The following is a 27,959-nucleotide window of genomic DNA, read 5'->3' as shown; positions in this document are numbered from 1 at the left end:
GAAAGGTTTGCTGGTGATGATCACAGTGAAAACCTAGATCACTTCTGAGAACATTACTTTCATAACTATTTAAGGAATAGTCTTTCCTAACAGGTTCAAATTCAAGACATTGAAAACTAAATATTCTTTTACAAAAATATTAGTTTTATAGATGAGGCATAATTGTTTCTAAAATGGACACATTTTAAATAGATTCAGCTTCAATTATAGCTTAATGTTGTCTGTACTCTTGGTTAGGACTTGCAAGTAGACTTCATGGATAGTGCTGAGAAAATGGGAATCATTCTGCAGGAAAAAAAAGAAGCACATTAGAAACATTAGTAAAAAGATGCAAAAAAGTTTAATGCCTTAGTAAAAAGAAGCAAGAAAGTTTAATTTAATGCCTAAGTTGTGCATAAGGATTCCTTACAGTGGCAGCTGCCAGAGTTAAGAGAAGGGAAATAGCTGGACACAAGAGGCAGTGCTATTTGAACCCCTCACGGGCTGTGAACCACAGCGCTGGTCAGACAGGTGAAGGGATCACTGAGCACACTGGATGCTCAAACAAACAACCTTTCACATTTCACTTCCCTCCAGAGTCCAAACCTTAGTCTTAGACACAAAGAATTTCATTCTGTGTGCAGGTTCCCAAATACAGTCTGCCTGAGCATCGCAAGTGATGGTACTTCTGTCTGTCAGAGCAGCCTGAGTGGGACTGCACTGTGTTCTACAAGAACACTCATGGCAAAGCATGACTGGGCAATGGATTAGTTTAACTTAGAGACAATATTTAGAGATATTTTTTGAGTCTAATTCATTCACATGACAAGTTTACAGAACTGGTATCTAACCAACTAGCTTGAGGGTGTAATATTCTCTTTACAAGATTGAACAGCACATTTGGTATCCTGCTTGGAGTGTTGTGTGAGTACTCCCGTGCTGCAGGATATGCCTATTTTGGTCTTCATTCAGCTCTCTCTATAAAGACTGGAGACAAAGATTCCTGTCAGCTCTCTAAAGTCACCACTCAGACTACTGGCACTTAGCCTTGGTTGCAAGACTAGTTTAAGTCTTTAACGAGAAAAACCATACAAACCAATACAGGAAAAGGTTACGTAAAATGGAACAACAGATAAATCAAGCAACCTTGTGATGGGATCTGGTAGTGGCCCTTTTCGGTCCTAAAACTTGACCACTGGGAAGATATTGTTTGTTATTTTTAGACTTGCATTTTGAGTGTAAGCTCTGCACATCAGCATGGAGAGGGCAAGAGAATTCCAAGTTAAGAAAGAACCCTTTGTCATTCATGGCAACTTCACCATGACATTAGAGGTCAAAATCATCTCAATGTATGGCTGCTTCCCAACATCACAGGCTTAATGCAACTGAACTTTTTAGTCCCTAGAAATAGCAGAAGTAAAACTTTGCAATTTCCATTTCAAAGAAACATACTTCAGGTAAAGATGAGGAGAGGTTCTAGGGAACTGAAAACAGGAAAGCTTTCCTTGGGGAAGCAGAAAACTTACAAAGACAGCAAAATCAACTCCCCCCATCCCCACACCAGCTTCTACTAGTGCATCACTTATTCATCACTTGTCTACAAATTCATATGGATGTGAGAGGACACATCCCATGAACTCTGTTCGAATTGCTCCACATCTCAACCAAGAGGAGCAAACTGTGCCATACTATGTGCACAGTGTGGAGTAATTCCAAGACAAAAGAACGTATTTTGTAATGTTTCAGAGCAAAAGGAGTTACAGGGGTATGGAATTGCTCAGTGCTGGCTTCTGTACTTGGAACTCTCCCTCAGAGATTGAGCTCTGTATAGACAGTACCTTTATTAGATGTATCAGTGCTTCTTGCAGCTGAGACCTACTGAGAACAGTAGGAGGTGTAGTTTGAATTTCTGTTGTTCCAAGTGTTAAAGGCGAAGAAGAACTGGCTTTATTCTCCACTTCAGTAGCCTTTGTAGCTGATTGCTGAAACACACTGGGAGACAAGAGGACTGAAGGTGTTACTGTTGTTGTGGCTGTAACAAACTGTGGAGGTGCGACCTGTAAGAGAACAGAAAATTAATAAGCACCATTTCCAGTAAGAATGAATGATGTTGTAAAGGCTGGAGAGATGAGCATAAAGAAAATTAAATAAATTGAAGCCACAATAATTCAGTCAGATATTACAAAATAGGTGCTGTTAATTAAGAAATATCTATCTATGAAGATTAATACCAATAGTAATTCTCATTTTCAAAGCTAAAGAAGGTAGCAGCCTTGAACATGCTTGCATGCAGACTCCTTGCTACCTTCCAGAATTTTTGAAACGTAACACATATAATGAAAGATGAGCTTTTCACCGAGCTAATCAAAGGATTCAGTAGCTGTTTTGCAGATTATTATTTCCCTTGGGGGTTCACAGAAAGGCAGTCCTGCTTCCATGGTCTCCTACGAATATTTTACTTCAAATTCGAAATGTATCTCAAAAATATTTAAAGAGACTGCTGAATTATAATTAAATTGTTGGAGTACACTGAAATACTCTCATTTTAAGTACATTTTCCCTTGTGGGGAATATGGGATGGGAATATTTTGAGGACCATCATCCCACCTCATTCTTCCACAGGTCTGTCTCTATTTCATGACAAAAATCCACATACTGCCTTTACCACTTTTCCTTTTAAACAAAAATTGCAAATTTATAAGACTACTATATTTGCATAAAGTGAACATGAGTAAACATCTTCTTTGAGCAGCTCTGCCATCTCCTGATAACTGCAATCATTAGTCAGTGTCATAATCAATGTCTTGCTCAGGCCTCCAGAATGACCAACGTGGTGAAAGAAAAAAGAAAATAAACAAGCCAATCTCACTCAAAAGAAAAGCAACACTAAATGTGATATATATAGATATTTGATGTGTCAGTAAAAGGAGTTCCCCTTGGATAACCAAAGATTTTCAGAAGAAAAAACCCTCCAAAACCATCTGAAGTTAATGTGTATTCAATAACATAAAGAGCAGCAGAACCAGAAAACTGATTTTGTTGTAGTCAAAACTGTGAAGACTCATAGTGTGGGATTTCAGCTGAAGACAATGTGTTTAAACCCACAAATACAGTTTACTACACAACATGCACGCATTCCTTAAAATTCCCAAATCCATATAAAATGTTTTTAGTTTGGTTATTATTTACTAACTGGGTCATGAACAGACTGTAGATCTTATCTCATAGCAGGCCAGTAGCTAGAACAGCATTTTACTTTAAGTAGCACCATTTTTACTGCCTTCACAATCAGATTTGGGCATGCTACTAAAACTGCTTTCATGTAGTGCAAGTTTGACAAGAATGAGGCAATTTCAGAGATTTGAAAAAGGAGGGGGTGGGTAAAGGAAAAGTAGAATTAAATTACAGATGGTATCCTAAAAATAACACATAACAAAAAGGTAATTAAAATAATTCTTGAAGGCTTGAGTATTACCAGTTATTTTTTTAACTGCAATCTGAAATTTAAAATTGACATTATTTTGAACTCTTACCCAAGACAGTTCTAATAATGTTAAATCTGAATTTAGATCAGTAAAACTTGCTATTAGACAGTCTTGCAATAACAAATGCTTGTTATTCTTTTCTTCCTCCATCTTCCATTTCTTTCACTTTGTATCTTTTCATAAAATACAAGGTTACCACAGGAAAACTAAGTGACAGTAAGGCAAGGGCTACATTTTATGCCTCTGGGCTGCTTAAGGCTGGGTTAAGGCTAATAGACCTGCTACAATATTATGGCATTAGTACTGCTTGTTTGAAACATTAAAAAAACCCAGATCAAATGGTGCAAACTCATTGCAAGGCTGCAAATCCAAAAATGTGTTCTCATTTCCACATTAGAACCAACAATAAGAGGCAGTCGAGAACTCCCCCTTCCTTCCTTTAGTGCAGCTTCTTTCTGCTTCACAACAGCTCCTTAAATATGGTCAATGGGTGATGACTATTTGAGATATCAACAGTGAACCACAGCTGGGTTTTCTCTTTTCTAGGAAAATCAATAAACAATTAGCAGAGGTACTTGTTCACTTACTTGACTTGCCTTAGACAAAGTCTTCGGCTGTGGAAACACTTCTGGTTCTTTGTTTTGTTGTACAGTCTAAATTAAAAAAAAAAAAAAAGAAAAAGGAAATTGTTAATTTTATTTATACTTTTAAATAAGGTACAGGTTCCACTTCCACAGCACCACCCCTGGCAACACTGATGAGCCTGTGACCTTCTGTCCCTTCTCAGATCAGCAGCTCTGAGCAGTCTGTTTATGACACAAGTACAGGTGAATTCTTTAGGACCCACTCACCACCCACTAAAAGCACCAGTTTGAAAAACCTCCTCCTCCTCCTCTACAGACAGGTCTGTCACTAGTAGCAGATGCTAATGATATAGAACTAATGGAACTGAATGTCTAACTTGGCAATTCAATCAATATGACACAGTGGAAGTCCTTCATTATTTTTAAAAGGCTACTATACAACAGCACGTTTCCAAGGGAAAAATACACATAAGTCTAAAAACAGCCTAAAACTTCAGGGATATCAGAATACCTGAAGGGGAGGGATTATCTTGCTGTTCAAGGCTGATGGCTTAGTGTGAGATTCTTTGAAGCTCTCTGGTGTTGCAAGTTGGCCAACCGAGGCAGAGATGTTCGGTGTTAAGGGCGTTTTAGTGAGAGACTGCTGTTGCATTTGGTCATGCTGTGGGGTCAACCTGAGTTTCTGGAGAAGATCAACACTTGTATGAGATGGATTTGAGACAGTTCCCGTGTTGGTTGTTGTCAAGGGTGCTATGAGCTGGCTTTGGCCAGCCATTAGGTTTTGTGGAGCGTGGTTCCCCTCAGACGGCGGCTGATTCACCAGTGGGGATATGGGCTTGGCAGCTTGCTGCATAACTTGCATTATACTGTTGCTTTGTTTTAGGCCAGGAAGCATCTGAGCAGGGGCAGCTTCCATTGTCGAGGCTGAATTAAGAACAGGGCTTAAACGAACTGAATAGCTTGAAACATTTTTTATATCAGGCTGGGAAACTGAAGCTGGAGGCATTAGCATAGGTGTTAAACAGTCCTGCTGATTGGCACTGGTTTTAACGCCTGGACTTTCTGATTTCCCGAGGGATTGTTGCATTACTGGTGACTGGTCAAAGGAAAAAGGCAAAAGCAAACTGTGCTGCTCTCTGGCAGATGCATCTGTCTGCAGCTTCTCCATTCTCTCTGCGTTGGGATACGGAGCAGTGGGCTGTTCCTTTTGTACAGAGGTTCCAAACAGTTCCTCCAAAGTCAGATGCTTCTGCCTTGACTGAAATGGCTAAAAAGAAGGGAAAAAGAAGTTTTAAGCTTAGAAATATAGACAGCACTGTGCAACTCCCAGGGTCTATTACAAATTCAAGAAAACTACAAGAGACAACTAGGTCAAATGGATGTAAAATCAAGTGTGCCCTATTTACAGGAATTTTGAAATTAATTTAATTTACAAGGAACATCCTGGCTATGGATGCTTTTTCTTTACAGCCTTCCTGGGACAGACTGTGCACTAGCAGTAAGGAAGGGAGAAGGCTATGGACTGTGTCATGAACATGGCACCTGCCATCATCCATCAGCCAGAACTACACAAGGCATTCTGGGGGGATGTGGGGAAAAACAGACATGTTGAACAAAATCCTCACTGAATTTATGAAGTTGGAAATAATGAAACGGCCTAAAAGATGGGAAAGGAACACAGAAAATAGAAGCTACACAACTGAACTAGCAATACATGCCTAGACAGTTTTTCTCACCCTTTTCATTAACAATGCAATAGATGTCACGATAGGTAAAAGAATCTGTATACACCTAAACATATGTGTATATATCTCCTTGAAAAGTGTGTATATATATGTAGACAGTTACATCTACCAGTCCTTTAAGTCTCTCCCAAAAATACGCATCTAGCTACACCACTGACATTGTTAGAAAAATATGATTTTAAGGATATCATCTTCTTAATATTTTACTGAAAATATTTTAAAATGTATTTTACTAAAGAGAAAAGAAACAACTATTAATACCACCCATAATCTCGAAATTTTCCTTTCTTTCCTTTTTTCTTTTATTTTTTTGAGGTTGCACAGGACTAGAAGTTATGTAAAACAGCTGGACTGAAATACAACATTCTGTTCAGAAGCCTGAATGGCCTGCAGCACAATTCCAGTGTATTCTGATGGTATGTCTAAACAAAGACACTACTTCACAATGACAACTACTGTACCATGACATTGCTCTGCTGGCTCCAATTTTCCCAGCACAGATAACAGCAGTGAAGCCATGGCAGTACAGGTGCCTAAAAAAACCTTGGGCTTGAAATCACACTCACTTTTGCCCTTGTTACTCACCTCTACTGCCATTGTTACTCATTTTTAGCCAGCTTCTAGTCAGGCACACTTTCACTTTGCAGCTGAGACATTCTATAGTTTATAAACCTTGTTAATTGTGTTAGGAATTTTTTCCTAGAAAGTTGTTCTTACTTTCCTCCACTGGTATTACTGTTCCAGAGACCTGTGCTTCAACTATTAAGATTCCATTAAGAGAAAAATCACTGTTCCAGATCATTTCAAACTCTGCTTTTGACTTCAGTATGATTAATTGACTAACTTTCCTTTATTAATACATTACAACAGTCAAGTAATCAACTGACATCTGTGCCATGCTCTTGAGCCAACTCAGACCAGCCCCCTTACATGGACAGTCTCAAACATGAAGTTAGTTTCCAGCATGAAGTACAAACCCCACCTTTTGCCTTGTCCACCTCTGGCTGAAGTATACTTTGAGCATATCATCAACTCAGTGTGTCATGAAGACAGATCAGCAGGGGTTGCAAAAAGGCAACATGACCACTTTATGACCACATGAGTGCAGGTGCAACTGCTGCTGCTCAAAGGGTTTCTCCAGAAATCATTTCAGGTAAGTTAAACTTTACAGTACGACCTCTGACTGCCAATTCAGGGTTCAGTATCAGTGTTCTGGTTCAGTTTTGCTGATTGCTGGCACGAAAGCATTGCATGATACAACTGATTTTAATTTTGAATGGCCAAGATACAACACTCGACTTCACAGTATCATAGAGCAGACATTTATTTTTATTCCCAAACATGTGGTATCTTTAGCATGAGATGAAGTTAGTCAATCAACATGCAAGTGTGACATTTTGGAGGGAGTTTAGGAATCTCACCATACTTAGCATATGCACACTATTTTTTAGGCATCTGTTTCAATTAGATGAAAAATGTATTTTTATAGTTGAAATGGAATGTCTTTCCAGTAGTCTTCCAGTTGTCCACATTATTAAAAATGTGGCTCAGCACCAACACAACTGTGATATATTCAAAGCCAGTTAACTGGCTTTACAGAATTATCATTTATGCTACCCAAGTAATTTTTTCCAGTATCTCTGCAGCTAATATTTTAAATAGCTCAACAGAATTAAAAATATGACATTTTACATGTTCTATAAATCGACTTTCCCTTTAATTAATCCAGAGCAATTTGTTAGAATCTTATCTTTCCAGTTTTTCCTTTACTAGTTATTTGATTCCTGTTCCGCAATTCCATGTGCTGTCAGGTGGAGCACTTCAGCTGATTTTGTACAGTCTATATGGAATGACCCAAAAGAAAATATCTGCTTTTAAAGCAAAGCCTCAGGCAACTCTGCTGCCAGGTCTCCAGACTGGCATGCACCAAGCAGAGCTGCCAGGGGTCACTCCAGCACTTATGCTGACCCAAAAGCAGAGGTGCTGTGATAGCGAATATCCCAGCAAACTCCCCACCCCTTATTTTAATTCATTAACTGTTCCTACCCCATCCCCTAAAACAGATTCCTGCTGCCCATACCCCAGTCTTAACTGCACTAGAAACTACTACTCCTCCAAACTAAGTATTGTGTTTAAAAGTACTAAGTGCAAGGTTGCCCACATTTTCATAGGGCACTTCATTTCTCCAACACGGTGGTTTATTGCATCAGAAACACACCAGTGAACTATGCAGGGAACTAAAGCTCCTGTCCTCTGTGGGGCATCTTCTGAGGAGCACCAGCACTGCCCCTCCCGTGCCCACTGGGTGGCACTGCAAGCAGGCCCAAGGCACTTCATGTCTTACTTACTGCAGAATTTACTTTTTTTCCTAAATTTATCTCTAAAATGTCTTGTATGAAGCTACAGCTTCCCTGTGCAGGATGGTAGCTGTAACTTCGAAGGCAGCACAGACAAGCCTGAAGGTCTGAGCCACGAGAACTCAGGGCTCTGAGCTCGTGTGTGAAAGGCTGCAACATTATGTCCACCTGAGTGATTCACTGCAATACTGTGGCACAGGCCAGTTTTTCTTGCTTCCCGTCTCTCAAGTCATCCTGCACATTACCACAGTCTGACTTCTTCCAGAATTCAAGCTGGCCCATTTAAACATACTTGGATATTCACAGCAGTGGGGACATTTCCTCATATTTTTAAAATGCTAAGTCAAAAGACAGAATTTAGGATCCTAAAAGTCTTCAAACTCATTAGTTTATTAGTGATAATACATTCAGCAGAAAACACTGCAGGCATTCTACCAAACAAACCAATTTTAGTACTGAAACAAAGTTCTACATGGGGGGAAAAAAAAAAAAAGCCCTTCATTTAGCATTGGATGAAACATACCTGCTCTTGCACTTGTAATGAAGGCTTTTGTTCTGAAGGCTCTGTGCTTTCTGGCTTTGGAGGATTTGAATTTTGTTGCATTCCACAACTTGATACAATACTTAAGTCACTGATCTGATTCTGAGGGGGCAAAAAAAAAATAAAATTAATATAAATACGTAGGTTTAAAATCTGCATTTACCCACTATACAATCCTGTTTACATGGCACTTGGACTGAAATACAGATGTACAAAGCACTGATTTTTGTGAGACACTGTCGAATTCACAAATTTTAGGAAATAAAAATCCTACCAAGACATCCAGAATCTGATATGTAGTCATAAAGCTCTTACTCTTTATTATTATATAAAAAACCCCAAACCAAAACACGACTGGCTTTATACGTTTTCACCAAGAAAGAAAACTACATATTAAAGAAAAGGTGGGCTTTTCACATCCTGTGTCTGCATTAGCTCCTAATGAGGAAGTTTGCTGCACTTCTTTAAATCAAGAACCCAATCTAGGAACTGCTTAGAAAAAAAAAATCCTGATGGAAATCACTCCAAGTGGCTGAAAGAGAGCTTGTCACCAGCTTATTTCCACCAGGTTTAACCAAACACGTACATATATTTTCAAGTGTTAATTTAATTTTCTGTGAACAAGACAAAAACAGACAAGCAAGTTGCACTATAACAGTCAGTATGTTTACAGATTGAGTTGACTTTCATCTTTAATAAATATATACATAAACAACTACAGAAACTGTATTACAGTTTACATCACCACTGAAAAACCCCAAACTGTAGAACAATCCAGCTTTCAGTGGATAAACTACACCTTATGCATATGATATAGCTCAGCACTGGACAACACATGATGATTGCCCTGGTCACTTACAGCAGTAAAATACAGGTTAAACTTTTTAGCAACAGATTAAAAATCAATCTGAGCTTTATTCTTTTGTTTTCAAATTCTAATTGAAAGCAATAAATACAAAATCAAGATGATATATTGTGATTTAGGGATAGAGGCGAGAAGCAAATTGTCTCATCTTTCATTGACTTGAAGGTCAAAACTTTGTGCCTGAAATGCTGGAGGCCTTCTAGTTACAAAATCAGGAAAGGCAGCGTTCTTTTCACTAGAGGATGAGCTGCAGTGTGTTTCCATGCTCATACTGAAATACACACCCAAACCACACTATAAAAAGCATCCATTCACTTCATTAAAAAAAAAATTTCAGAGTTCATTCATTTTCACATATGGGCTTGATGTAGTGTGTACTTGAAGGATTAAGCTGATTTGGAATCCTAGATTAAATCACTCAGACCTTCATAAATCTCTTTTTCACTCCCTCTGCCCCCTTCTCATGCTGACACTCTGCCAATCTCATGTGGGCTGCACACAAGGATTACTGTATGATCCATCTGGAATGTACCAGGCAGATAAGTACTTTCTGCTCCTAAATACAAATTCATGTGTAATTACCAAGTGCCATAACATTCCTTAAAAAGGAAAAATTAAGACAGGAAAGGTCTCTCAAGAAGCCATGCTCCAAATGAATTGGTTTCTTTATCATGTTAAGGTCGGCACACCTTGGCTACAAGGAGTTCCAAAGTTAACGTGCCAGAGGTTTGCTGTTAAAGCTGAGGTGGTCAACGAAACATTCTCCAAAGAAGCTTGTTTGAAACATGACCAACATTGTTCAATTCTGCTTATCTGGCAACTGCTACACAACTACAGTCACAGAGGGCTATGATGGGATCATGTTGAACAGATCCAGCTTGCAGTTCATGTCACACAAAAAGGAAATGAAGTCACTATTGCAGTTTCACCAGCGTTCTAGAAGCATCAAGACATAATCACACACACATAAAACAACAAGAAATCAACCCCCCTAATTTTGAAGTAACTCTACTGTAACCTATGCCCTGCATATTTCCCTGTTGTATTACTGATACCACAGACATTGACCGTTCACTAAAAATAATCTGCACACACCCATTGCCTCTTTAACAGAATTTTACTTGTCCATGATTCTTGTAACTTTTTTTCTAGCTTTTCAGTAGTCTCACATGAAAAAGATCTGAAAATTAGAAGACAACGTGGAATATCCCAAGTCTTTATAAGCCATCTGTTGGAAATGTGTATTAACCAATATTGCTTCATCACATCCTAAGAGGGCACCAAAACAGTGTGTTCTTGTGGTGGGTTTTTTTTTCCTTCTTTCCAAAACGACTTCAATTTCTTCAAATCTGTCTAAATTGATACACCATTGAAAGATGAACCATTCAGGTTTTGACGTTTCCTTCTGTGATCTCACAAAAGGTGCTACTTCCACAATGCTGGCCTTCACACAAAGACCTCCCCAAACAGCACTGATGCACACACAATCAGAATTATTTTTTTTATCTGTATTTTAAAGCATTGAAAAAAACAGGCTTTTTCTTGGACATTAATATCTAGCCTGGGTCAAAGATATTGGACTGTTTGTCACATTCACTGGCCATCAAGCTACATGAGACAGTGACAAGATAAATTGGTTCATACAAGGCTTAAACCCACATGCTTATTCCTTTCTCCTCATCCCACATTGTACTGTAACCACCTAGAATCCCACAAAGCCTCAAATCCCAAGTACTTAAAGGAACTCTGCTGCACAAGCAACTTCTGGAAGGAATCAAGCACTGCACTAATGTGCTCCCCCTTCTGCCACCAAGAAACCACAGCACAGCTCTGCAATGAAATACTCACACGTGGCTTTACTACTGCACATTCCTGTATCATTGTACTTGGGAAGAGGAGTGTTCAGAATCTTTGTTTCCTTTTTAGGATCTCCCACACACTACCTTTATATTCATCCTGCAGTATAAATTTGGTCCTCACAACTATATAAAGTAATTCTTTCCTAAGAGAACTAACATGCTTCACTATGTAATCTTGTGAATTTAGCACTGGCAAAAGATAACAGACTTTTCTTTCCAAAATGAGTTAATTTATTAAAAGCACAGACACAGTAGACAGGACAGAAGTAGTAAATTGGGTAACAGAAAGACAGGGGCACAGTATTGTTACATTTAGTCTACAGCTATTAAAAATGTGTTTCATAGAGTCTACAGATGTACTGAATGACTCAATCTGTAATATCACAAGACATCTTTTGAGACTAAGAAGAGACAGATGCTGTTGGGCAATTTTTATTTGCTATTCCCAGAGACAAAATTTTCTCACACCAGGAGAAATCACTGTAAAATGGGCCTATCAAGCTACACTTCAAATTGGATCACATGATCAGTATTCAATCCATCTTGCCTGAAAGCAGAGACTGTTTCCTAGTACAGTGTACCTGAGGGAGGGAACAAGACATCAGTCTGAAAACAAGGCTGCTGGAACATGGCAGAGACAGCCCACCCTTTAAACAAAGCACAGCTGATGTGCTAAAAACTAGTTTCCTGAAAAGAGACATTTACTTACTCGTTCATATTCATCCTTGGCTTTACTGAGCATTTCCAGGATGTCAATGGGCCTGTTTTCATTGCAGCCGTTGGTTCTGCTGGGACTTTTTCTGTCCTGGGAAACTTGCTGTGATCTCTGAGCTTCTTGTTCAACCACTCTGTAACAGGAAAGGAGAAACAGCACTTAAAAATTTTATCTAGAGTTAACATCTTGCAAAAAGCAGTATAGAAAAAGGTACTCCCAGCATATTAACACATTTCTTCTGCCTGAAAAAAAATGTAACACTCATCTGACCAAAGTTACTCAGGATTTCATCTGCTACAAGGTTTATACAAGTCAAATTGTCAAATGGTCTGTAGGATTTATCTCCAACTCAGAGAGCACTAGGCTGTGTCTCTCACACAGTTTGCCTACAGTAAATGCCACTTCTATAAAACTCCCCTGTTTAGACATTTTTACAATAAAATACATGGACATCCAAGCATGTGATATACAAAGAACATCGGTTATAGTGTAGGTTAAGATACATTGTTTTACTCTTTACTTCCTCACATGCATTTTTTCCATATTTAGCCAAATCAAGATGTATTATTCAGCAGAATCTATTACCAAACAGTTCTAATGTAGGATGAGGCTGAGCATTATACAACAAAACTAAGACAGTGGGAAAGAAGAGAGTTGGCTCACACCAGATGTCTCTGGAGTCAGTCTGCAAGGAGACGTAGAGCAAGTGACTCCTCACAGCCCCACCTAAGACTCCGGAAAGAACAGCAAACCATTTTCTTCCTGAGCTGCCCTGTAGTCATTCCAATTACCTGCAGGCTGGAAACACGGTGTTCCTGCCAGCCTCTGGTGCCTACAGTTCACTCACCACTTCTATTCCACTCCTACTTGCCTCAAGTATCCAAAACTTCAATTTAAAAGATAGTTAAGGTACGCAGGAAGATGATGTGTACGTGGCACATTTCATTAATAAAAGGAAAGGCAGCACATACTCCTAATCCATATGCAGTTCACAAGATATACATGGCTGTGCAATGCGCTAGAGCTTATCCTCTTGAAATAAACACACACCAGCCTGTAATCCCTTCTTTTTTAAGCCTGCATTAATCAAATATGTTAAGAAAAAACAAGCACTGTAAACAGGGCAGAGCTCTGGAGCTGGCATGTCACTTGAGAACTTGCATGCTGTGGAACTGTTGGCTGATGGGGGAGCCAAGAGGTGCCGTCACAACAATCACAGGCAGTGTCAATCATTCCACCCTCCACTTTCTTTGGGTCAGTTAGGATTCAGGACAAACTCTAGATTTTGTAGACTGTAATTATTTATATGCACCTCTACGTTGATATTTCTGAGGAAAAAAATAGTTCAAGTCTTGGAAGTTTCTTCCCAGTTTTCTAACAACCAAGCCCCTTTACTTCACTGGAGTTTAGTTGTGTTTATTTGAAAAAGGGTTAGATCTGGCTTTTAACAATTCAGTGTTGCTTTCAGAATTTTTAATGACACAAGCTGGTTATTTAACCAGCTTCTGGTTATTAGTACAGCTTTCTCTGCAAGCAGCAGACACCTACAAAGGTAACTCACAATAGGGGGGCCAATCTACACCCTGACAATTTCCAAGAACTGCAGCATGTGCTCCTTTGGATGGAGCAGCTCAACACTCCACAAGTGTTTCTATGGTGACACCCTGAGAGAACATTTTGTTCACGCATCCCACATGGTCACCCAGTCCTGACTTAGAACCTGTCTAAACTCACTCCAGAACTAAGGATGAGAAAGAGCAATGTAAAAAAATCACAATACTTGGTTGTGTTTTTAAGTGTTAGTATAATTGTATGAGAAAAAAGAAATACTTCAGTTAAAGGAAAAATTCTGGACAACTGAGGTCACATGAGTGCTGCCTGATAGGGAAGCAAAGGCTTCACTCGAGACTCTCTGTCTGCTCTTAACTACTTGGCCCAGGTTTCAATGAAACATCCTCCAGTGAAAACAGTACTAGTTGGTCTCATATTAAAACATCTTCAAGGAGTACATCCATTTCACAGAAATGTTTCACAAATATTTCTGAAAAACATTTCATAATATTTTTCTCTTGTTCATTATGAAGTGTTTGTTACCTTTTTAAAATTTATTTTTTTTGTTGAAGAATAACAGTTTATTTTCTCATGTAGATAATTGTGTGGTAGCTCCAACTCCATCCTGTCTTGTGCAGGTTACATTTAGATGGTGGTGATGACTAAATGTGAAACTGCATCCCCAGAACTCTGAGATCTCTCCCAGTTCTAGCCTGCTGCCTGTATCTCAGAAGCCACTTTGAGTTGAAACAGGGTAAAACAAGCTTATCAACAAAGCTAAAAATACCTCCCCCTCCCTGATTTATCAGTCAGAATGCAATAGATTCACAAATATTTGAAACCCCCCATTTTCTGTCCTACTTCTTCTAGAAAGCTTATCCCTCAATCAATCATCCTGACTTAACTAGAGCCAAGTTAATTGTTTCTGAAGTCAGGAGCTTGACGACTGCCATAAAATGTTTTCATTTCAGAAAATTCTAGAATTCTTTGAAAAAAAAAGAACAAAAAGTTCTGTAAATTGAATACCTTTCCTGGGGAAAAATAGCCAACTCATGCAAATGTGTACACTGAGCATGCTCTGTGTGCAATCCAGGATTAAATCTTTTTTAAGCAAGGTCTGCTGTTTCTTTCCATTCTATCGGATAGTGGAAGAGGCACACATTCCTTCAGGGACACAGGAGCTGCTGTGACAGTTTGCTGAAGAATATCTGCAGTTAAAGCCTTGAAAACATACCTGGCACAACCTCACAAAAGGGCAGGGGGCAGGGAGAGAGTGTGAGAAGTGACGTCTGTGATTACAAAGCAAACACTAATTTGCTTTTCTTTTGAAAGATAAGCCACCAAAATATAAATGGATGGTCTGCAATCTTGTTAACTCAGTCTGGCACAATAAGGTCAAGTCAAACAGCAGGGAAGAGAATGCAAATCTCCTTGAAACCTTTTATGGTTATGTTTTTAAAGTGCTGAGGTACTATAAAGGCAGTACTCCTTCCTATCAGTGATTAAGAAAAACTCACCTTAACACAAGGGTGTAAATCTAAATTTGCACTCCAGACAAAGACAAAAAAACTGTGAAAAAAAATTAATACCCTTGGAAGAAAATGTAAATATTGCAATCCAGCAAAAAGGGTAAATGTGCTTTATGGACTGTTATGCTATGGCTGGACTGGGCTGTTACCTGATACTTCTAAAGATTGCTGGGGTATCTATAGCCACGGTTTGTGCTACAGTGGCCAGACTCGTTTAACACCAGATGGACTCAAGGTTTGCTCTGTGCCACTTAGAGCTGCACTGCAGCTGTGCATGACAGAATAGCAACATGGCAGAGTTTGAAGGGTTCAGCTTTCTCTCCCACTTCAAACATGAATCATGGCTGTAAATTAAAAGGTGCATTAAACAAAGAAACCCATGCCCTTCTGATGCTCTGTTTATAAAGAGGAGAGGTAAGCGAGGTTTTGCTATTTGTTTTGGTAACAATATCCAAAGAGTCTGTTTCACCCAATGTTTTCCATTAACTCTTGTAGCCAATCCTTCTATTTGGAGAAGCCAAGTAACAGCAAAAAGTTCAACCTAACTGGGAAGAAAAAAACAAAAGCAGGAAATGGGAATTGTAGGGGGTTATCAGGATAAGAAAAAAGAAAAAGAATTTAGAAAGAGATCTTGATATCAAAGTCTGTAATTTATGTTGTCTCACACTGCTTCTGTGTGGAAAAGCCAAAATAACTCACTGCAAAAACCCCAGATTAGGAAATCAGAATTCAGCTGAAAATGTCTACATTGTGACTGGTTTCCATATAATTAAATATTATATATTTCCATAGAATTTTGCAAGCCTTCAAGATGCCCTGACTTGGAAGCCATGTCATGCTGATTAAGGCACACAAGGAAGTTCAGGAAAGTGGTGTGATAGTGAAGGGAAGCAAAGCCAAGAACAAGGGATGAGAAGACACCCTGTGCAGGACATCTACATTTTGCATTTGTGGTGGTGCAACAACCCTGTCTCACAATTCAAGCTCCATCCTAAGGACACTGAAAATTTGCTTTAATTCTGGAAGATTCTACCTAATTCTCCTGCTATTCTCCCATCTCTTCACTTTAGTCAGGAATAATAACTCTTAAAAAAACCCCAAACAAACCACAAGCTCATACAAGAAACAGCCCACCACAAAACTAACCAAAAAAACCCTACCATCCTTTATTTCGTTATACTTTCTGTATTAGAAAGTCTTTTGCCAGCATCCCTATACAAACAATTTAAAATAATGAACAGTGCTCGTGCATGCTTCCTTTGGAGAATGCCAACTAATACTTCAACTGATTCTTCTTATCACGTAACAGAAAATTTTAATCTTGGAGGTTTTTTAAAGACAAAACTATCATTTTCATTACTAAAAAACCTGGTACCAGCAAGATTGTTGCATTTCTCCATTTTAGGAGAGTGAGAAAAAAGCAGGCAATTTAACAGGTTCAGATTTTTTTTCCTGCATTACATAAAAGAATTACAGAATAATAAGGTCCCAGTACTTACTTAGCCATGAGTTTTGCTATTCGATGACAGTCATTCTTGTCATAAAACCAAATACTGTAAATTGACACTAGAAAATAAGAAAAAAAGTGTAAGGCAAAGAAATCAAATGCACAGGAAAAAAGTAAAAAACCAAAGTGAATTAGATCTGCAACGTGAATTACCATCAATTTCCACTCAAATATTGTGTGTGACCAAGGACTATAAAATAATCAGAAATAGCACCTGTGCAAACACAAATATCTTTAGTTAGATAAAAAGCAAGAACTACAAAATGCTGATACTGGTTGTAAATAAAAGTGGCAAGAAAATGAAGTTTGAACCAGCAGATGCCGTCTGCAGTTGCAGCCTCCTGTTCTGAATTGCTGACTTTACCATTTAAACTAGGCCAAAGAATATCCATTTTTTAAAAAAAATAATTTTAAAGTTCGTCAATTTCTGAAAATCAACAAAAATATTAGTTTGAATTACAGAATGACAGTTCACTCAGGGGCTCTCTGGAAGGTTCCCCATCCAGAAGGAAGCAGTACCAAAGCTCCAATCACAGCGTCACAGTCACGGAGCAGCTTCAAAATAGACTCATAGTGACCCCTACTCTTTGAAGGTATCAAGGACAAAGCAATGAGGGCAAAGGGGTTCCAGCTCAGCAAGACACTCAGCCCCATTCTGGCTTTCAGAAGTAAAATTCCTCTGCAAGTTGGCAGAGTTGGAGCCCAACTGCTGAGCTAAAGATACTCCATCAGAGGGAGAAACTTTGTCAGTAGTGCCATGTGCTGCTCCTTCCCCAGGAATCCCACTTCCAAGGGCCTCTCACCCACACACGAGCTCATCTCCTCATTGTCCCACAGATGTGTCAACACCACAAAGCTGCAGAACTTTTTTCAGAATTGTATTGAATCCAACCCACAAAACAGATTATTTTAAATCTTAACTCACCTACAAAGTTTGTCAATGCACAGTGTGCAAGTACATTAAAGGCAATTAGACACTTTATATATGTTACCATTAAAGTACTTTAATCTCTGGAAAAATGCTTTTAGCCTTGTAAAACTCACGTTTATACTGCAGTTCATGCTGATGTTATTATGAAGTTGAAATCACTGATTATAAAAATATAACTTAAAGTGAAGGAAAGGAATGTTTAAAAAAAATACGCAACTTTTTCCAGCCAGATGTAGATTTTTATTTCAAAGCAAAATCCTTTTCTTTCTTCACTCACTTTTTTTTCCCCTTCTCAAAATACTCAAAAGTCTCAAGCCAGTCCACTCAAAATTATGTCAAGCCATGGCAAAGAGGGCAATTATTTGCCAAATGTTTTCTCTAGACATTCCAGTTATCCCAGGCTTACATCCTCAAAAACTCACGTACACACCTCATTGCTAGAACAATATCATAAGACAAATTGAAATTGTTCTTTTTCTTTTACTCAATAACAACTGTATTCATTTGGGTGTTTGTTTCTTTAGAGGTTCCAGCTCAAGACAACAAAGCTTTTCAAGTCATAAACAAAGAAATCAATGCACAAAAGACATAAGCCAATACAAAAGCATTTCATACATGCTTATGCTTATAAGCCATACAAGCCAATGCTTATGAAATGCTTGTATTAAAATTTACAGTTTAATACAACTGGATTGTCTGCTGCAGAGAAACCTATAAAAATTTCCAGTTTGAGCTACTTCTTTAGTCATGTAACATATTTTAGCACTGAAGAAAAGCTCTTTCCCTTCCCTGACTTCATTATCAGACCAACTGCCAAGAGGAGAAAGCTGCTTCAAAAGCATACTTGCTGAAGAGAGGAAGATAATGATATCTTAATGGGACAAATGATACAGTCACACTCAATTCTGCCAGAAACAGGCCTACACAAGATCAGAAGTAGATCCAAATCTCCACTTGGTACTACTGGCAAGCAATTGTAGGGAGCCACTGCAGAACATTAACAATACTGCAAAGATGTAAAGCAGGTTATGAACAAGTAAACTCAGGCATTAACATATGTCCAACCAGCTGGAATGTTTACCTTCCTCTTTCCAAAAGAGAACTTGTGTACTACCACTTCAGCTCCCTTGCCCCTGGAGTGTGTGTGTGTCCCAACTGCATTAGTACATTTGATGTATTTCTTACATGCAGTTCCAGCTATGAACAGCCTTATATCAGAGTTGGTTCTTACCAGTTCTTTTTAAATACGTGATTTTTTTGCTACACCCAGCATAAACATTAGCTGAACATTCACATGTCTAATGGCACCTTTCTCCTTGCAGTTCTTTCAAGAGTTTCACCCAACAGAAGCCACTGAATTAAGTGACTCATTTTTCCATCTAGTTAAACACTTTACATCCAACTTTTCTACAGTGAATGCTGGGCAGCATCTTTAAAAATCAAGTAACAGCAGTTTGTAATCATCATCAGCAATATCTTTCAGTAGGATTCACATTACACTTTGACACATCTGAAGTAATGAGTAACCCATACCACAGACAAATCAGGTTTCATAAAACTAAAACAAGTCATCTGTTATCTTTATCTTTGTTCTTCTCTGACATATGTAATTTTTATTAGAAACACTGACCCACAAATATTTCTCTAAACACATAACAAAACTCCTCTCCAAACTTGATTGAAATTAAAACTTCATTGATTAAAACTTGATTGAAATTGCAATGGAAAACCAGAGAGATATTGAGAGAACAGAAGCATTGTGGAAGTCTTCTTGCTCAACCCTAACAGCTGGATGGTACTAAAAGGAAGGCCTTGGACTCTTCTCCATTGTGCTCCCACTGCTCCATGGGACAGTCAGGTCACTGTGCCACTGCTCTGAGATCTGAACTAAGAGTGGGAAGAGTCAAGTGCCACTGCAACGCAGAAGCCTCACTCTTTGGCAACATGAAATGAAGCTGCGTCCCAGAGCTGTAGTTTCACTTCAGTTCTCAGTTTAAGTAAGCAGAGAGGCAGTGTCACCGCCCTCACATTGCCACAGCTTTGCCATTAACTTGTTCGACCCCAATTCGCCCCTCTCCCTGATGCCAGCTCGATACATTTTAATCCAGACCAGCTCCTTGATGCTGTTTGTGCATCAGCTTCACAAATGGGCCGTCTGAGCACAAGAGGGAGGACAAAGAATAGGGGTACACAGTAAGGCAAAACTGTTCAAATGGAACTGTGCCCAGGGGAAGTGCACATGGACTCATCAGCACTGCCAGTTTTGGAGATTCTGGACACTATCACTCTCTTCCCTTTGTTTAACCATTTGTGCAGATACAGCTTCAACATTCAAAGAGATGATTTGTTTAAAAGTTCAGCTGGAAGAGATGACAGAAGAGAGAGAAAAGTTTTATTTTTACAGTTCCAATTTAGGTGTTGCCATACAATGCAGCAGAACAAGTGGAAGTGGAGGACAATAACCTTTCAAACACTGGAACGAAAGGACTCCTATTTTGAAACCCCATCTCACTCCCATAAAGAAATTCACGTATGTGCATCACTTTACACTTCAAACACAGTTTAAGGCAAAAATCACATAAAGCCATCTCTCTTAAAGCTTGTATTTCTTCTAGTTAGCTGAAGTACCACCTCTCCTCAGTCAGCTCTAGTACCTTCTCTGACATTCCTCATTTTTATTTCCTCAGTGTATGTATTACCTTGCCACATAGATTTATAAATCATTAGAATGAATAAAAAAAAGTTCCTTCCTTTCTTATTGTTTTGAGTATCTTAGGCCATTTCACTAACACAGCTCACAGCACAATGCCACAAGCATTAGCACTGGAGCAATTCCTCAGGTGGCAAACAGCATCTGAGATCAGGAACACTTTAACCAACTGCCATCTGACAGGATTGTATGGAATGAGAAGGATTACTGCTCTGCAACACTGAACCGTGGCAGAAAGCCCCTCTACTTTGAGTGCCATCTTTCAGGTCAAACTACCTATTTTTAGAAGTTCTTAACAGTTTTCAATCGTTCCTCCCCTCCTCCAGCTTGTGTTGCTTCTTCTGCTCGAGATATGAAGAACAGGCTCCTTTCTTATCTCAGCCTAAAGCACTGGGTTAATGTGCTTGCTGGAGAGCCCGTCAGCCTCAGCAATCACAGAGATGTGTTACACTTTAAGTGCTGCCAGCTGGGAACACAGGTGATAAGGAGAGACTTTCCTTCCCGCTTCTGAAACCAGTTAGGAGCTTTTTCAAAGATTTTTAGTACAACTCATTTTACTTTTGCTGTTCTGAATACAAGTTGTTTTCATCAATAATACAAGCCCAGAAGACAGCACTTTGTAACTGAGTTTTCCACTTTAACGTATAAAACTCTCCAAAATCCACCATTTTTGTATTACTAACTCTTATCTTGGATAGGAATAAGAAGAAAGAAACCCCACCCCCCCCAAACAAAACCCCCACACCAGACAAGGACCATTTATTTTAATACCCAGGTTTTATGCTGAGCATCTGTCTTTTCAGCACCATGGAAATCAACCTGCCTGACCTCCCAAGTGAACTGACTTGGATTAGAAACTCTTTTAATCAAGACCATCGATACAGAGGGAAAGTTATAAATGAGAAAGGCTCAGAAGAATTGTTCCTGCAGACTTTAACAGGTAAGTTGGCCATTCCTTAAAACTTTGCCTAATTTTCCCCTATGATTAAGCAAACTATCAACTGTCAGCTCCAAATTCTCACATTACAGATTGAGTGAAAGTACTGAACTTTCAGACTGGACTGTTAGTACTGGCAGAACTGTATGCATTTTTTGAAACAGAGTTTAACATACTTTTCACAGAACACAGACAAGAGAAAACAAGCTTAGGTTCATTTAAAAAAAATAGGTCGATGGGATTCAGTGCTTCATGAACAAATACGCTGAATACTCTAAAGAATGTGCAGGTGTCCAGCGGGAAAGTTCAACAAGGATCAAATATACCCAGCAGACTAAGAAATAATAAATGGCATATTAAGTATAATCTAAAAGTTTTTACCTTTTAAGAGGAATTCCAAATTTAAAATATGTTACAGTAAGTCAAACAACCTCCTTTAAATTTGTTAATTGCTTGCTTTGTTCACCTTTGGAGATATTTATTTTCATTAATTCTTTATAACAATGAAAAGCAGAATACTTTTTTTTCTATTTACTACTGTAAGTGGTATATTGTCTCACAGCTTGTTAGTCACACCCTCTGTCATTTTTGCTATAGCATCTGATGCCTCACAAGGAAGTGGTGTAAGCTTTGGGGCAGTGTTATAGTGAACTTTTAGGGTCCAGTGTTTTTTTGGGGCTGGAACCACATTGTGTAGAAAGAATAATTTTGACAACAAAATTTCTGGAGTTGGGAAAGATTTCCCCATTAACAGCTAAAATATGAGAAGGGTATGATTGGGGGGGGGAAACCTCACAGTGTAATGAATAACAAAGTGACAGAATCTTCCCCAAATATGCGGTGACATAATTTTGCTTTGATCATCTACTATTTGTACCATGCCCTGATGAAGTGTAAATCTCTGTCACTGATCCTGTTACAAACGAACTATACAGGTGCAAAACATGTTTCTCTGCCCAACAGCAGTATTAATAAACATGATTTTAGGTTTTTACCAAGTAGTTTGAACCATCCCCCATCCGTAAGCTAAGGAAACGGAATCAGCAGTTCAATCACTCAGCAATCTTAACAGGACAACTTACCCTTAAGAGTTTGTAATGATCCCAGTACATTTCTTCAAGGATACAAAAAACTCCACTCTACAAGAAACAGGGCTGTTGCCAACACTGTGTAAGAGGCAGCTTTTCCTTACACAAGCCAGCAGTCCATCCTCTTTCAGTCATTAAGGGATCTCAGCAGAACTTCACTTAGAGACACAGCACATTAAGCCCTCAGAGATACACATTACATTAACCACTAGCTTAAAGCTCTGATTTGAATTAGTCCCAAAAATGCAAAGTTTTTCATGCCAGCAGGCAACTGAGCAGAAATGGACATCCTTCCACATGAAAAGAACCTGGATAAGAATCCCCTGATCTGCCCATACAAATAAAACGTATACATGTTGGAATTTGTCTGCAAATTCAAACCAAGCCTGAAGGGGGTTTTAGTCTGGTCTTGTTTTTTAAAGTTTCACAAATGCTATGCTGATAGAGGCAAACAGCTTTAATACATTTCCATCGTATAAGTTGTTTTTTTTTCTAGCTAATTCAGGGGATAGAGGCCAGAAAATTTGGAAAGTCTCATGTAAGAAAGAAAACCCAAAACACAACAACTAAATGCACAATGTAGGGAGTTAGTGGTGTTGAAATCATAAATGATAAAAACTTCAGATGCCATTTTCAATGCTTTTCAGCTTGTGTTTGAACAAAGTGAACACAAGCAGAGGACACAAAAACTCATCTGTTTATTTGTGGCACTCGGGAAAATACCCAATGACATACTAACTACATTGAACATTTGCAATCTGCAGTTGGTGGAGACAGGAGGAAGTGATGAAAGAAAGGATAGTTTCTGACTAGAGTCTTTTAACATGACAGTGGGAAAGAAATAAGAGGAAAAAAATACTCTTGGTTATCTCAGAATGCAATTATGTCCCACAACCAGTCTATAATTTTTCCTTGCTCACCTTTGCATAATTTCCTTCCTTCCTCATACTCTTCTATGTCATCTCTATCCTAAGTCCCATGAGCCTCCCACATATCTTACAAACCCATGTCCCAAAGGAAAAGGAGAGCTTTTATCAAAGGAAAACAAGCAGCTTTGGGGTTTCTAATGAACTCACACACGGCCTATACCTTCTCTGATTACAACGACCTGAAAGGAGGTTGTAGCAAGACAGGGGTTGGTCTCTTCTCCCAAGAAGCAAACAGTAGGACAAGAGAAAATGACCTCAAGCTGTGCCAGAGAGATTTAAATTGGATATAAAGAAAAATTTCTTCATGGAAGGGGTTGTCAAGCACTGGAACAGGCTGCCCAGGGAAGCAGCGGAGCAGCCATCCCTGGAGGGATTTAAAAGCTGTGCAGCTGTGGTGCTTAGGGATGTGGGGTAGTGGTGGACCTGGCATTGCTGGGATAACAGTTGGGCTTGATCTTAAAGGTCTTTTCCAACCTAAACAATTCAATGATTCCTTCCTTAAAGTGATCCTCTATTCACTCCCACTGGTGTACACCTGGTAATTCCACAGCAGCTCCTGATACCATCAGCAGCTTCAACAAACAAACGAATCAACTCCTTGCTTCCCATGTAACCAATTTCACAGCTGCAATTCTGAAATGACACCTTTGCACCATGAAAACCCTCTGCTCTATGGGGTGACTTCTATTTATCTATTTAACCTCATGTAAAGTTCATTTACCCACATAGTCCCTCCTCCTCTTTGTAAGGGCTGCATAATTTACACTTTGAGCTCTTTGGAGCACCAGCACTTTCAGTGTGTACCCAACTGGAACGTAGTACACTGGGACTGAGGCTCAACTGATGACACAAAACACTGCTAGAATTCAAAATGCAGCAAGAAGATCCCAGGTACTATTTCACCACTCATCTGTACCCAAACTTGCTGGAGTCTAAACTGCAGGAAATTTAGAACAGACAACTATCTGCTGAGTCCAAAGCCTATTGTGGAGAAAGAAACCTTCAACCTAGAGCTGAGCAATTTTCTCCACTTCTTTTAGAAGCTAATGATTAATATTTTTTTTTTTTTGCTTGCAAGACGAAGTTCTTAGATCTGTCCTTGCTGTTAAATACTTTCAAAATCTATCAATCTTCATTATTCTTTCTTAGTTTTTATTAATCCTATAGCACTGTGTATATGTTTAGATTACACCTATCAGATCATTACTTTAAAAGAATATAGCAATATTGCACTTTGACAGTATATTCTCTTTTTATTGAAAGCAGGTGATGATCATAATATACTAGTACAGCTATTTAAGTAAATTTAGCCCTGCAGACAGAAAACATCACCAGACATTTCACTGGAACCTGCCCCATTACATTATACTTGAAACAGATATCACAGTAATCAGAAGTGATCAAGGTTATAAAACAGAACCTCAAGTTTATATGGTTTAGAGAAAGTTATACTCACAGCTGGCATTTCTGTAGAGAAGAAAAGGTTCATGGAGCTGAAACTCCAAGTCTTTATTTACTGGCTCAACCAGGTTGTGCATGTTCAGTCGATTCACTATCGTAAAACCATGATAAGGAGAAGCTGACCTTGTTTCAATGAAAACAAAACCAAGGATTAATATCTTCATTGACATCAATAATTTTCTGAAACTGAGTTATGAATTAATCTTCAAATCTCCATTGCTTTATTAGGTGGAGCTTTAGCAGTCCTGAAGCTCTCAGTTTTTCTTCTATGCCATTTCTTGGCTGCCACCTAATTTCAATTTCAAACTACACTTTCCTCAAAGCAGGATTAGGATTAGCATTACAGTTCTACACTGTTAAACTGCTGAATCAAAGATATGCCTCTAAAAAAACCCTATTCAAAAAAACTAGGGCAGGTCCAGCATTAAAATTCAAGTGTATTCAATACCTTACATGAGACAGTTTTGAGGCATTTTAGAATTCTTTTATTAAAGGAGAAAAACCCAAACCACTTACACAGCATCATTTCCCTTACTGTAAATAGACATGACAATAAAAAAGGGCTGCTCTCTTAAATAGCATGAAATGCACTTCTGGGGGAACCATAAGCAGTAATTTCTTCCTAAAGTGAAACTCTGAAAATAAGGAGTTACCCCGGTGTCCTCAAAGTACATATTAAATTATTCAGAATTATACTGCTTAGTGAAACTATTTTTATTATCTAGATATTTGCTGGACACCAGGTTCAAAAACACCGAGCAAGCACTGGAAGTTCAAGATAGTTTTAGATGTGTTTTCTCTTGCTGCATAAATGTCATGTCAGCACTCAGCTGTGCCTGTAAGCAGTCACATAATCAACAACAGCATGATGAAGGCAGGGTAAAAAACAGACACAATTAGCTAGTAAATATTAAGATTTCTGTAAAAATGTGGCCACCTTTACCTAATAATAGACAACAAAAACCCATCAAGAGCTTCCAAGGAAAGGGTAAACAATCCTTACCACCACAGGTCAGTCTTTTAATGCACCTGACAGAACCTGTTTGAAATCATCAGCTAGTTACACAGAAACCCTTTGCTTTGCCTTTTGGGTTTGTTTGTTTTTTAAATTTGGTTCACTTTCTTACACTAAGTATTTCGAAGCTGGGAGCTGAAGTAACAGGAACTGGCTACTCAAATCCCTTCACAGTGCTAGGACAAAATATTGTAATGACTGAGCTATGACAGTCTGCTTCAGGGTGGCTTTAGCCAGCATTATTTCTATTTCATACATTCAACAAAGTTTTATTTCATTTAGATTTTTTATTTGCATGTTATTTAAAACTTAAATTCATGATTGGTTTTATGTGCTCTCACCCCTTTCCCCCGTCTCAGAGAACTGGAAATTTCTTTCATGGTTTTCATAAGGAAATCAAATAGTCCCTAAAACCAGACACCAGCGCAGCTCCAGCTTTTGGGCAACTTCATCCATTTACAAAAATTTTTGCCATTTTCCAGAAGTAGGTTAGAACAGATTATTTAATTTGTCATGTCTATTGTTTTCATAATCAACTTCATGGATTTTAGGAGACAAACAACTTGGTATTTAACAAACTGTAACAAATTACACTGGAATAACAAAATAACCTCAACAAACTGGGGTTTTATGTGGGTTCATTAAGTTTTATGATTTCTCAGCAGTACTTTTAGGGGCTTTTGACAGAGTTATTTACCCATGTGCAGAGTTTATTCTTTTTTAAAACGTATACAGCTGTTAACAGCTGGACAAATAAGGAACTGTGAGTATGAAAGCTCTACATGGAGATATCTGAAGTTTGTTTTCTTAAGGCAGGAAAACAAACATCATCACCCCTATATCCCCCCCCTAAGAAACTCCAAACCAACAAATCAACCCTTACCTTCTGTACACAAATAAGGTCCCTTCTATGTCAGTTTTCTCCTACAAAAGACAGCAAATGCATTTCAAGGATGTGCTTGTTCACACAGTTATGTAGTTATGTTTTAGAATGTTTTAATTACAGAGACTTACAATAGCCTTAACTTTCCATAAGGTTTGACATCACAGGGCTAAAAACGATCTCCTATTTTCAGAAACTACCTATTTTTTCTTACAAAGATTAGGGCATTAATCTCACTTCCAAAAGCTTTCTCATGCTAACAACCTGATGATGTGATCTACAGTATTCCACAACCTTCCAAAGCTGATCCTGTAAGGGCAGCCTTTAAATATCGGACAGGTTGTTTTCCACAGCGTTACTGAAAGAACAGCAATGACAGCACAGCCAGAAACACCACAACAGAACTACGGGCCACGGCTGTTTCATACTCCACTTTCCAGAGCAACCTGTACCACGGGCTTGTGACCCACAAGCACAGAAAGTTCGTGCAGTTCCAGGCCTGAAGTTCCTCGAATTTCCACTTCTGTAGTTGTGTGACAAAACCGGCGCTCAGGCCAAAACTTGTGTTTTAATGCAGTGACGGACACTAACACCTCTCAAATCCCACTCTTCCCGAATCAGGGCGCTGCGCAACAGGCGAGAGCAACAACAACAACAAAGTACAATGAGAAAAGAGAAAAAGCCAACGGGCACCAGGAACCAAAGCGCCTCCGGCCCCAGCGCTGCCCCGTCACTGCGAACCCCCGAACGCACACACGGCCTCGCCTCTCCCTCCCTCTTCTTCTCCTCCTCTCCCTCTTCCTCTCCCTCTTCCTCTTCTCTTCCTCTCTCTCTTCCCCTCCTCTCCCTCTTCTGTCCTCCTTCTTCCTCTCCCTTCTCCTCCTCCCTCTTCCTCTCTCTCCCCCCTTCTTTTTCCTCTCCCCTCCCTCTCCCTCTCCTTTCCCCTCTCCCCCAGCACAAACACCCTTTGGGTTCGTCACCTCCGCGTGGTGAACGCGCCCAAACCCCCAAAGTTCCCCCGGGGCGAGCGCAGCCCCGCGCGGGCCCCGTGCGGAGGCGCCGGGCCGGGCGGCTGCCGGGGCTCGGGCACGGCCGGGCGCGCCCCGCCGGACTCACCCACTCGTTGTCCTTGGGGCTGAAGCTGTAGAGCGCGACCTGCCCGGTCACGTCGGCGATGCCGGTGATGAAGGGGTCGTGCTGCCGCAGGGCCGCCAGACTCATCTCCTGTCCCGCTCTGCCCGCCGCCTCCATCTTGGATCCGGGCAGCCCCGCCCACGCAACGGCAACA

General features: G+C 39.4%; 1 protein-coding gene and 1 long non-coding RNA gene across 5 annotated transcripts in view; one reads left to right on the top strand and one right to left on the bottom strand.

The window, feature by feature from the left end:
• LOC113991510 overlaps positions 1-27,473 on the top strand; it is a 39,587-nt gene extending 12,114 nt beyond the window's left edge. The window contains exons 2-4 of one of the 2 annotated variants that reach the window (XR_005562585.1): positions 6,109-6,209; positions 21,162-21,298; positions 27,293-27,473. This is a non-coding gene — a long non-coding RNA (uncharacterized LOC113991510). Of the gene's footprint in view, positions 1-6,108; positions 6,210-16,002; positions 16,260-21,161; positions 21,299-27,292 lie in introns of those variants that run through there. The other variant, XR_005562586.1, reaches the window with a different exon arrangement.
• Positions 124-27,959, bottom strand: DCP1A (decapping mRNA 1A). 3 transcript variants are annotated; one of them, XM_027727821.2, is made up of 10 exons: positions 27,788-27,959; positions 26,672-26,712; positions 24,769-24,896; positions 16,710-16,776; positions 12,125-12,263; positions 8,674-8,793; positions 4,560-5,315; positions 4,052-4,117; positions 1,818-2,036; positions 124-285 (listed from the first exon to the last, which is right to left on the bottom strand). In XM_027727821.2, exons 1-10 carry the CDS (start codon positions 27,920-27,922, stop codon positions 205-207), a joined length of 1,752 nt encoding a protein of 583 aa, XP_027583622.1. In that variant the 5' UTR covers positions 27,923-27,959; the 3' UTR covers positions 124-204. The 3 variants fall into 3 exon arrangements, with proteins under 3 accessions (XP_027583622.1, XP_027583604.1, XP_027583614.1); XM_027727803.2 differs by having other exon boundaries at positions 4,061-4,117; XM_027727813.2 differs by lacking the exon at positions 27,788-27,959 and adding an exon at positions 26,803-27,431.

This window comes from Pipra filicauda, unplaced genomic scaffold (assembly GCF_003945595.2).
Source record: "Pipra filicauda isolate LSUMZ 115617 unplaced genomic scaffold, ASM394559v2 scaffold103_size3290846_pilon, whole genome shotgun sequence".
Lineage (NCBI taxonomy): Eukaryota > Metazoa > Chordata > Aves > Passeriformes > Pipridae > Pipra > Pipra filicauda.
Note: the sequence above shows the minus strand (reverse complement) of the source record. Positions and strands in the feature narration are given on the sequence as shown.